Source organism: Mytilus edulis, chromosome 12 (genome assembly GCF_963676685.1).
Source record: "Mytilus edulis chromosome 12, xbMytEdul2.2, whole genome shotgun sequence".
Taxonomy (NCBI): Eukaryota; Metazoa; Mollusca; class Bivalvia; order Mytilida; family Mytilidae; genus Mytilus; species Mytilus edulis.
The window spans coordinates 17614163-17626592 of NC_092355.1; the positions used below are offsets into that span (position 1 = coordinate 17614163).

At 32.2% G+C, this 12430-nt stretch overlaps 1 protein-coding gene across 1 annotated transcript; it reads right to left on the bottom strand.

Moving 5' to 3' along the window:
- Positions 1 to 1297: 1297 nt before the first annotated feature.
- LOC139497367 (uncharacterized) lies at positions 1298 to 10446 on the bottom strand. Its single transcript, XM_071285578.1, has 2 exons — positions 10371 to 10446; positions 1298 to 3275 (listed from the first exon to the last, which is right to left on the bottom strand). Exon 2 carries the CDS (start codon positions 3272 to 3274, stop codon positions 1589 to 1591), a length of 1686 nt encoding a protein of 561 aa, XP_071141679.1. The 5' UTR covers position 3275; positions 10371 to 10446; the 3' UTR covers positions 1298 to 1588.
- Positions 10447 to 12430: the final 1984 nt, after the last annotated feature.

A 12430-nucleotide genomic window follows, 5' to 3' on the forward strand; every position in this document is an offset into this window, starting at 1 on the left:
ATGTTCATAATTATAAAATAACTGTTAACAAAGCTTTGAAATTTTGAAATACTAAATGCTTTTCTACCTCAGGAATTAATTACCCTAGCTGTATTTGGCAAACCTTTTAATACTTTTTGGTCCTCAATGCCCTACAACTTCATACTTTATTTGGTCTTTTTAACATTTTTGATTCGAGCGTCACTGGTGAGTCTTTTGTAGACGAAACGCACGTCTGGCGTTAATATAAAATTTCAATCCTGGTATCTATGACGAGTTTATTTACACCCACTGGGTCGATGCCACTGCTGGTGTAGATTTATTTCCACGAGAGTATCACCAGCCCAGTAGTTAGCACTTCTGTGTTGACTTGAGTTATCATTGATTATAATTAAAAATCAACTGTTAACAAAACTTTTAGTTTTTGAAATACTAAGGCTTTTCTATATTAGGAATAAATTACCTTAGCTGTATTTGGCAAACCTTTAAGAAATGTTTGGTCCTCAATGCCCTACTACTTCGTACTTTCTTTGTCCTTTATAACATTTTTGATTCGAGCGTCACTGATGAGTCTTTTGTAGAGGAAACGCGCGTCTGGAGTAAATATAATAAAATTTCAAACCTGGTATCTATGATGAGTTTATTCATAGAACTTTGTTCTTGTTATAAACAATCGACGGATGCTATTTGCGCTGCAATATCTCAATTTAACATTCTTTTAGGTGTTCCAGTATTCTCCCGACTCTGAGTAAGTTTGCATGTTGCTAATTCCTACGTTTTCTGTTCAATGCTTTATAGAATGATGTAAGTCTTTTCTTTCTGATTGGCTATGGTGCTGGGTTTTTTTTTCTAAGACTTTATAATTCTGATTGTCCTGTTTGTATCTAATGTCTCTATTCTTAACTAAAATTATGGTGTCCTGTTGATGATAATGTCCTAAACTTTGTTGCTGTTGAATTTTTACTCTTTTATAATATTTTGTCTTACTACCAAGAATTATGCGTGCGTTTAATGTGATATAAACATATACGAACGTATCGTGTTTTTCTAAAAACATATTTGTAATTTATCGAAAATAAAACAAGGACGAATTTTACTCAAAAATACCAGTTACTAACATGTGCAACTACGCAGTTTGAAAAGCGTCAACATTTTTAGGAATGAAAGTAACGCTACTTGAATAGATCAAGTTTTGGTTAAAAGAGATTGATTCAAAATGAAGCAGTTTCCCAAATTTGGACAACGTATTTCAAATATCATTATCTATGATCTATTCAAAACAGTGGTAATACATATTTAATCAATGATAATCTATAAATTTAAAATTGATATATTTCAATTGTGTTTTGATTTTGTTTTTGTATCTTATGTATAACAAATGTATATAAGCTGCTCAACTCTTTATAAAACAAGAATAAATAAGTATTAATCAAATTAAAATATGATGTTCCGTGATGAAGACAATGGTTTGGTAATTTATTTTTTTACATCTTATTGCATAAAAACTTCTAACATTTTATAATAATCTGAAAATATGTGCGTAAACATGGTAAATGTTGAATAAAATAAATTACAACGAAGTTCACAGTTAAAAGTTGACAGTCCTTTTTTAAGAAACATCGTATAGAAATGCGGACTTTTCATTTACAACTAACAACTTGTTACTTGTTGGTTCGAAATGCAATCCACGCGGAATATTCAGGCCATCACGAGAGGACAATATTGTTCGGCAACGCTTTCCATCAGGGGTGATGATGACAACGCTATTTGTATCCATACTGACAACATACACGTTACCATTGCTGTCTACAGATATACCCTGTGGACATTGCAAGTTTTGTGTATCCTTAAATTCCCATTTAAGATTCCTGTGCACATCATAGCATGTTACAGAATCGTTGTCTCTATTTGTATAATAGATATTGTCACCATGCACAGCAACAGACGAAAAGGATGGCATATTAAGTTGAGCAAGTGCCTTTTCTGATTCACCATTCAATTGAACTTCCATTATTCCTTTGCCTGATTTAAAATAAACAAGGACATTTTTATTCAGTGTTATCCCATATGGAGAGCCACTAGTTTGTATAGATCTCTTTCTCGTTCTGCTGTTGATGTCAATAATATGAATTGAATTTCCATAAAAACCAGTGGTAACGGCTATGGTGTTGTCTCCTTCAATATACGCAATATCATGTGCAGTTGTGTCTAGTGTGATTGCAAACTCATGCGTACCGTCGCTTTTCAACGAAATTATATTTCTTTTTAGATGATCACAAAACATCATCTTTCCATTTGGTAGAATTGCGCAACCTCTTACATCCCCAGCAGATTGCAAATTGATTTGCATTTTGTTGTTAAGTCTGATATCACCAATGCATTTTGAAATTAAAATAGGTACCATCATTTGAGCTTGTTTGTTTTTGTTACTGCCAATAACAATTTTGCACGACTTTGACTCAACACTGACGGACCCAAAACTAGCAGTTTTGCAAATGTTTTGTACTTCTTTATCAATAACCAAAGAAAGGGTTTTTATTTTCATGTCCTCGCTTTTCAGGACAGACTGAATAATCTTTTCTTGGTCTAAAACCTCCTTTTCAATGTGCTTTAATGCAAAAAAAGATTGTAATTTTGATGCATGCTTTTTTATGGTATTTTGGTCAACCTGTAGGTCAGAAATTCTCTTTTTGGTCTCGTCAATCTCAGACAACAACTGATTAATTATCTTACTTTCATTTTCCTCTTTGGCATATAATTCTTTTATTAATTTCTCCTGGACTTTGTCCAAATGGTCGTTGATCATTTTCCGGGTTTGTTTTATATCATGTTCAATCTTTACTCTTTGATCCTGAAGACATTTTAAATTTTCCGTGCGGTCATTACGAATTCTGCGTACATTTTCCAAAATTTGGACCAGCGTTTTCTCTACCTCTAAAAATGCATTCGATGCCTTGACATTTTGGACGATGTCATCTATTGCTGTTAAATCGTTACAATCATTATGTGTCTCTATAACACATCTTCTACAGCACGGGCAGTCATGTTTCTTACAGAATGTTTGATATTGTTCTTTGTGTTTTTGACATGTTTGTGTTATTTCTAATACTTTTATTGGAAGCTTCTGGTACTCTGTGACAGGGATGATGCTATGGCTTCGAGATGATTTTGAAGCACCATGGTGCTCTTTACACTCGTCACAAAGTCCCTCGTCACATTCTGAACACCACACTACTGATGCTTTGTTGATGTTTCGAAAATCGCATACACCACAAACAGTCCAATTACCCGCCATACTACAAAACAAATGGTTCAGAATTTTAAAAATGAGAGACACAGAAGTTTTGCAAACTTTACAGACAAATGTGAATAAGAAAAAAAATCATTTCAACAACATTACATATCATTATGCCCGGCTTGTCATTTTTTGATTGGCTAATGTTACGTCGTTAAAAAACCTAAGGCCTCGGGTAATTCTACCCATCACCCCGGACAACTTCATGCGTGTTTTGTTCATATTCAAAATATGTTATGAGACATTTCCGTTATTGTACCACTATTTCCGATTTATTTGTTTGGATGGTTTCCCTTTAGTCGACCCTTATCGAATATGTAGAGCTAGTGTTTCGAACAAAGGACGTGATACATATTTGTCAAATATTGCCTTTTCTTTCAACATAATTATAATAAAAAAAAAAAAGAAAAAGGTTCTTAAATTATTCTATTTCAAAAGCCCAAGTGCTAGGAAACAAAGGATTGTTTGATAAGTGAACATCGTAGGCTCAAAATCCACAATTTGGATGTAAAGTAAGTATTGTCGAAACTGTGTGTTTTTCCGACATTTAATATTTAGGAAATCTTAAGCTGCAATCAACTATATCTATAATGTCAAATAACCAAAACCAGTTATTATCTGGATCAGGGGTTGCAGCTTAAATGAATTAAGCAAAAAATCTGTACAATTTTGGTAAAACATTGATCCAAACTGAATTTTCATCACAGATAATGAATTATAGTAATTCAGCTGTTATTACTTACTTATTTATGGCTGAGGTTATTTGCTGGGTTTTGGCCACCCTTATTATTTTTTCATTGATAAGCTCTTATTGTGTTTAAGTTTTTGAATTAGAAATATTTTGGACATCACTAAAACGACAATAACGAGCAAAATGAGCATCTTCAAGATAAATTAGGACCGTATATCAGTTTATGGAAGAAGCGAATCGATATAAACGTTTCTTTTATCAACGAGTGATATTGTCTCATATCAACGAGTTGCATTGTTGGAAATTTCAGACGAATGTTAGCATTTGTACGAAGAAAGGCAGATTCCTCGGTATAAAGTAATGACTCTTTTCTTAAAACAGGGCGACATTTAACACGACATACGTCTGCTGTATAATTTCCATGAATTATTTTATATAATAACAGTCAAGGTGTATTTATACTAGAAAATTGAATTGTTGAATGAATGAAACATAAATGCACGATTTATCATTTGTAGCTGTATTCAATAAATATCATGTAGCAAATCCAGTGGAACGCAATTGAGATGAATTCAATTGGTTGCTAAGCCAAAATCACCTATAAGTCAAAGATACTGCTATATTTTATTATATCAATGCGGTGTTTGTCTTTATAATTATTTATCAAAGGTACCAGGATTATAATTTAGTACGCCAGACGCGCGTTTCGTCTACATAGGACTCATCAGTGAGCAATAATAGCGATGTGTTTTTAATATGAAAAATTTATGAATGCGATACTTTTCTCATATAACTTCTATAGTCTTCTAATATGAAATGAATACGATAACACGTCACAATGCATTTCAAGAAAACCGCAAACATAATTCACAAACTAAGATCATGACCGGTTTAGAGTTTGAGTATCAATATCACTAAAATTTAGTACCTGTAACAAAATTAACATTTACATGAACTTATTATTTCGAAAATGTTATATTATATAAATTAATTATAATATATAACACAAAACCATAGTATTCTGTTTTGTATCACTATACAATGTAATAATTACGACGAGGTTGAAATGCCTGTCATTTTTTCCCCATTTATACTCGAACTTGTCTCAGAAAAAAATATATCTCGGTACATTAACCTCACTTTCAGGAAATATATGGTTATTTTTTAAGACAAGTGATTGTGACCATACACAAGAATTTACGGTCATCCTGTGTTCAGTACTCCAGTACTTTTCTTCCATAATGATTCTTAATTTTATTCAATTTTCAGAAAAAATCGCACATGCTCTATCTCAAAAAGATTATTACAGTGTAGTGTACTACTGATGAAACAAATCATATCAAAATTATAGAAACTTATACCAACTCTAACTCAAAATACTGACAATTCTGTGTTAAGGGGGTTGTAAAATTCAGTTTGACAGCTTCAGACGTTATAAAATTTGACCTTTTTTGACTAGAGCAAATCACTACTTAACTTAAATGATTCAGCACCCAAAATGATGTTTTTGGAGGACTGGACAGCAGTTATTTATAAGGGGATACGATTTATAGATATAATAAGATGGTGTATAAGTACGGCCTTAAACACGGAGCCTTGGCTCACAGCGAACACCACACTATATAGAACCCCAAACAAATACTAGTGTTAAAATAAACCATTCAAGCAGGAAAACCAACAGTCTAATTTGTACAAAAAACGAAATTCAAAAGTACAGGTCAGATTTTGTCGTATCAATCTGAACGAGGACAATATGATTTATCATTGGCACAAGTAACTTTCATTGTAACCAAAAAAGAAAGTTTTCCATGCGTGCGTTGGGAGAATATCGGATATATATTATTTCGGTGCGTTTATTAAAATTTACAAGATGTTATATCGATGGGTTATTGCCACAACCAAGTAACATAAAATTTGTTAAATTTGGATTTTGGGTTATTAATGTGTTTTAAAGTCAATGCTTTAATCGCACCAAATTATAGAGCAAAAGGTATACTAGAAGTATTTTTAATTGATAAAACATCAATCAATTATCTATTAATAATTGAATTGTTGGATGCATCAATCATCTATTTATAGATAAGTTACTTGGTCATTATAGTAAAATATTTTATATATTAAAACAATATACCTAAATCAAATATCTGGAGATAAATTGTTTGGCAAAACCAAATTTCAAATTATTTTCACAATTTCTTTATGCCTCAACATTGTGAATAAGGTTAACTGTTTGTTGCTGTCATGTTTACAATACTTAAATATTGAACAATAATTTTGATACTTAGCCATTTTAATATGACATTGTTTATAATGATTAGATTAAAAAAAAAAAATTAAGAAATTTGAAAGATGATACCAACAATGGTCAGAAAACTGCTAAATTACATGCAATACTACTGAGAAGTAAAATCACAAAAAATAATGAATTCCAAGGACAATTCAAAACAGAAAGTCCCTTACATGCCTTATCAAATGGCAAAATCAAAACTTAATGATAAAACACACCAAACGAAAGGACAGTAACTGTCATAATTCTGAGTTGGTACTGGCATTTTTAAATTTTGAAAATGGTGGATTGAACCTGGTTTTATAGCGCTTAACCTCTCACGTGTATTACAGTCTCGTCAAATTCTGTTATATTAACAATGATGCGTGAACAAAACAGACATAAAAGGTACTGTGTTCTTCGCATATATGTTATGATGGTATGATACTAAACCCCTAACGGGAGGGATTGTACTTGATATTCATATGATGAAGATAATCTTTCAATCAGTGTAATTGAAGTCTAGAGCTGGCATGTCAGTTTACAATTAGTAGTTTGTTGTTATTTATGTATTTTTGTCATTTCTACCTCAGGCATAGATTACCCTAGCTGGATTTGGCAAAACTTTTAGGAATTTTGGTCCTCAATGCTCTTCAACTTCGAACTTTATTTGGCCTTTTTACCTTTTTTGGATTTGAGACTCACTGATGAGTCTTTTGTAGACGAAACGCGCGTCTAGCGTATATACAAAATTTAGTCCTGGTATCTATCATGAGTATTTTTATTTAGTTATTTTTGCTACATCTTCTGACATCAGCCTCGGACTTCTCTTGAACTGAATTTAAATGTGCGTATTGCTATGCGTTTACTTTTCTACATTGGCTAGATGTATAGGGAGGGTTGCTATCTCATATTAAACATGGTGTTCATTACCACTGAACAAGTATGCATATTTATTTAGGGGCCAGCTGAAAGACGCCTCCGGGTGCGGGAATTGCTCGCTAAATTGAAGACCTATTGGTGACCTTCGGCTGTTGTCTGTTATATGGTCGGGTTGATGTCTCTTTGACACATTTCCCATTTCCATTCTCTATTCTATAATAGGTAATAAGGTACAACAGTCTAATATTAATACTAATAAGTACTAATATTGATATTACAAAACACTGCTATGATATTTTAAAAGTATCGCATTAATATTAGAGTTAATAGCATTTGTTTATTTATATATATAAGAAAAATGAAGCACATCAAATTTTACACAGACATTAAATTTTGCTTTTAACTAACTTCTGAATGCATATTTAGACTCAATTGTTGTTTAAGTAAGTTTAAAAGTTCGTATTTTCTTAATTTTTTGTTGCCTAAAAACAATATTGTCCGCATGGAATGTATGCATATTTACAATTGATATACGATATTATCTTAACTCCTATACATTTCTAGGAATGTGATCTGTTAAAAGCGCCCTCGTGGAGACCGTGTATATTTGATATTAGGCTAGTAGGTAGGCGGGGCTTATCTCAAACACGGTTAGTAGTGGTGTTACGTCTCTTTATGTTCCATATAAGGTAGTAGGGAGGCAGGGCTTATTTCATACACGGTTAGTAGTGGTGTTACGTCCCTTTATAAAAACAAAACGGTACTGAGAAAAAAACGTTAAGGTTTCAACAGACGAAGAAATTGATGATTCAGATTGAAATAAATTCATAAAACACAGCTAAACCAAACAAGTTGTTATTGTTGGTATCTAGATTTGTTTTTGTAAGATCAATGGAAGTAGTTTATTAATGCTAACAGTTAAGATAGTCGGTAAGATAAATTCGCTACATACTGCGCTAGTGACCTAATACGATATATATGGGGTCAGTTAATTCCATATGGGGATTCGAGCTTCGCTCCCATCCCATATGGAATTTACTGACCCCATATATACCATATTAGGTCACTAGCACACTATGTAACTAATAATATCGCTGTGAGATATAAGAAACGTTTTTTATCGATTCGCTTCTTCCAATACTGCATATGTTTTTGCTAAGACTAGATAGATAACTCGGCTAATGAACTGCTAGACCAGAAATCTCTATAACAATGCTCACATGTTGTTGTTTTTTTGTTTTTTTTTATTTGTTTGACATGTTTAATAAGATATGGAATCTTAACATATCTAGCCTCGTTCACCACAAATGAGGCATTTATGGTCGAAATGCGCATCTGTACAGCGCAAGTAGTACTATTGAACATGTTGAATGTCAAAAAATAGTTTATTTTGTATAAACACTCAAGTATTAGATGATCTATGTAAAATATGTAGTAATGAAACCCGATTAAAAAACGCCTTAAAATTGTAGGATCCATTTATTATTAGTTTATCAAGACTGTTGTAGCAACTCTACTAAATCTGAAGTTAAAAATATTATCAAACAATGTCAAATAAATATTGGTTGTGTATAAACAATATAAATATATCTATGAATTGTCATAAATCAGCTTTTCTTATTCTTTATTAAAAGTTCAGTTTGAACAAGTTCTGGAATGATCGATTTAAAAAAAAAATAGATCAAAACAATATGTTTTACACTTCAGAGTCTGTATATGGCAACGAATTATAAATTGATGGGCGAAATGATGAAATAAAGAAAATCTGGCGGAAAGAATAAAAATAACGACCATAAAGCACCTGCTTTCTAGAATCTCATTCTAAAGAGGTAACAATGACATTTATTTAAGTTCCTTTATCTGACTACCTTTAACATTTATAATTATATTCTGTTTATCTGAAAATGGATTAATTTAACTGTCCCTCTGGTATCTTTTGTCCCTCTGGTATCTTTCGTCACTCTAGTATCGTTTGTCCCTCTTTTGCATCTCTCATTGCACACACACACATTCACAGTAATTGAATTGACCATCAAACTGCAAACTAAACCAGTTAAGATATTTTTACAAATCTAACAGGTTAAGTTCTAAATCTTTATAACTCAGTACTTTTTTATTATAGAAGTAAAGTTTCACATTCTTTAAAATGGTGTAAGTTCACGAATGGTCAAAATTGGTCCTAAGATTTTGAATGTTTTTTTTTAATCAGGCCATAATACTACAAACAAAACAAAGAAATTGTTATGATATTACAAAATAACTTAAGTTTTACACATCATTTTAAATATGACGATGTCTTGATTCTTTTAACACTGTTGATTTTCAATAATTCTTAACCTTTTTTAGCATATTTTACTTTATCCGCCATCAAAAATCCAGAACTTTATTGTGTCTAGGGATTCAATCTCATCATTATTAGCAAATCTTTGTATCAGACCATTCGTATCCTAGGTGGAGGCAAAGGGATTCCATAGGCTTTTAGGTCCGAAAATGCACACAATCATCGTATTTTGATTTTGTAGCCAAAAATGTACGCGTATCGAGGGATTTCTTTTTACAAGTAAATAAATCATTTGGAATAGATCCATTGATAATTATTATTATAACCAAATCTGGCCATTAGGAAATTTGCGATAAAGCTGAAGTTCAAGGTTATGCATGTTTTGTATGGTAGACATCGTGTGTGTCTTAACTGAAATTAGTCTGAATAAACTATTACCATTCCAACTTAACAACAACCGAAAGCTGAGAGATTTTTTTTGAGTTCGGTAATTTTTTGTTTTACTTTTTGGTATGCAGTTGATATGGCCGGTCTCTCTATTTTAGTACATATAGGTCAATTTGATCATTAAAGACCGGATAGGTCTACCTTACAAAATATTATTAATTTAGAATTGGTTGCACTTTCATACCAATGAGTTTCTCATATTAGTTTATAATGTTGAAGTGGTTGCATATCGCTCTTTTAAAAGGGCATTTTTTTCAAAAAAAAAAAGGCGTGTGGGTGACCCATTGATTCTTTCTGAAGTGAAATAAATAATTATAGATAGTTGGTAAATATCATATTATCTAGCTATAGTACAGATTAGCTATGGCAAATCTAGATCTCTGAACACGTTAAATATGTGGGTAATGTAGGCGTCATTCAATTCCGTATTAAATTTACATTACAAACTGATATGCTTTAGTAAATATGATGAAAACAGTCACATTTAACAATGGAATGATTAAAATGGATTATGTATAGATTATCATACCTTAAAAATCATGAAAAGGCGTCAAAATGGTTACAAAATAAAAACCGTCGCCACAACAAGGAAGGTAAATATGGTCACATGATAGCTACCTCCTGTAGACAATAAAGTTATGATGGCGCGGGTATTTCAAAACAACATTCTATGGTGATCATGCATAAAATCAAGTCAAAATACAATTTCATGGTTTAAAAGAGAAAACCGACACTTTTGTATGCGAGTGCACATAAATAAAGTAACATAAAATATAAAGTGAATCAATGATAACCTGTCTGGTTGTATTCACGAGTATAGGAAATTATTCAGGGTTACATTTCAATTTTCGAAATATTTTTTGAAATTTTTGTATTCAGATATTTATGAGGTATATATACAAGGCATACATGGTAGTTGTAATTCATTAAAGATGCTTGTTCCGATTCTACACTTTATGGGAGGGGGGGGGGGAATCACTTTTAGCGAATCGAAAAATAAGTTGCAAATATATAATAACTTTTTGCAGTAAATGTTAAAATTTTAAGATTTTACAATACCACACAACTTAAACAATCAAGATCAAATATAACGTTTTATGAAAAATAAGCTAAGATTGTGTCTACTAAAATGCGTAGTAGAGAGTAAAATAATAAAAACTAGAGCCTGTGTCGCTCACCTTGGTCTATGTGAATATTAAACAATGGACACAGATGGATTCATGACAAAATTGTGTTTTGGTGATGGTGATGTGTTTGTAGATCTTACTTTACTAAACATTCTTGCTGCTTACAATTATCTCTATCTTAAACAGTACTTTCTGTGGAAAATGTTATTGAAAATCTTCAAGTTTTAAGAAAATTGTTAAAAATTGACTATGAAGGGCAATAACTCCTTAGGGGGTCAATTGACTATTTTGATCATACTGACTTATTTTTAGTTCTTACTTTGCTGAACATTATTGCTGTTTACAGTTTATCTCTATCTATAATAATATTCAAGATAATAACCAAAAACAGCAATGTTTCCTTAAAATTACCATTTCAGGGCAGCAATCCAACAACGGAATGTCCGATTCATCTGAAAATTTCAAAACAGATAAATCTTGACCTGATGAACAATTTTACCTCGTCAGATTTGCTCTAAATGCTTTAGTTTTTGAGTTATAAGCCAAAAACTGCATTTTACCCGTATGTTCTATTTTTAGCCATGGCGGCCATCTTGGTTGGTTGGCCGGGTCACCGGACACATTTTTTAAACTAGATACCCCAATGATAATTATGGCCAAGTTTGGTTAAATTTGGCACATTAGTTTCAGAGGAGAAGATTTTTCTAAAAGATTACTAAGATTTACGAAAAATGGTTAATAATTGACTATAAAGGGCAATAACTCCTAAAGTGATCAACTGACCATTTTGGTCATGTTGACTTATTAGTAGATCTTACTTTGCTGAACATTATTGCCGTTTACAATTTATCTCTATCTATAATAATATCAAGATAAAAACCAAAAACAGCAAAATTTCCATAAAATTACCATTTCAGGGGCAGCAACCCAACAACGAAATGTCCGATTTATCTGAAAATTTCAGGGCAGATAGATCTTGACCTAATGAACAATATTACCTCGTCAGATTTGCTCTTAATGCTTTGATTTTTGAGTAATAAGCCAAAAACTGCATTTTACCCGTATGTTCTATTTTTAGCCATGGCGGCCATCTTGGTTGGTTGGCCGGGTCACCGAACACATTTTTAAAACTAAATACCCCAATGATGATTGTGGCCAAGTTTGGTTAAATTCAGCCCAGTAGTTTTAGAGGAGAAGATTTTTGTAAAAGTTAACGCAGGACGACGACGACGACGCCGGACGCCGGACGCCAAGTGATGAGAAAGGCTCACTTGGCCCTTTGGGCCAGGTGAGCTAAAAATCATGAAAATAATAATGAAGTCCAAATGAAAATTCAAATAGAAAAGTCTCTATACAAATGATAAAATCAAAACCTCAAAGAAATAAAAAAAAATTAGAAATCAACTGTCCAATTCCTGCCTTTATACATGCGTTTCCTTATGTAGATCACTATGATTAATTG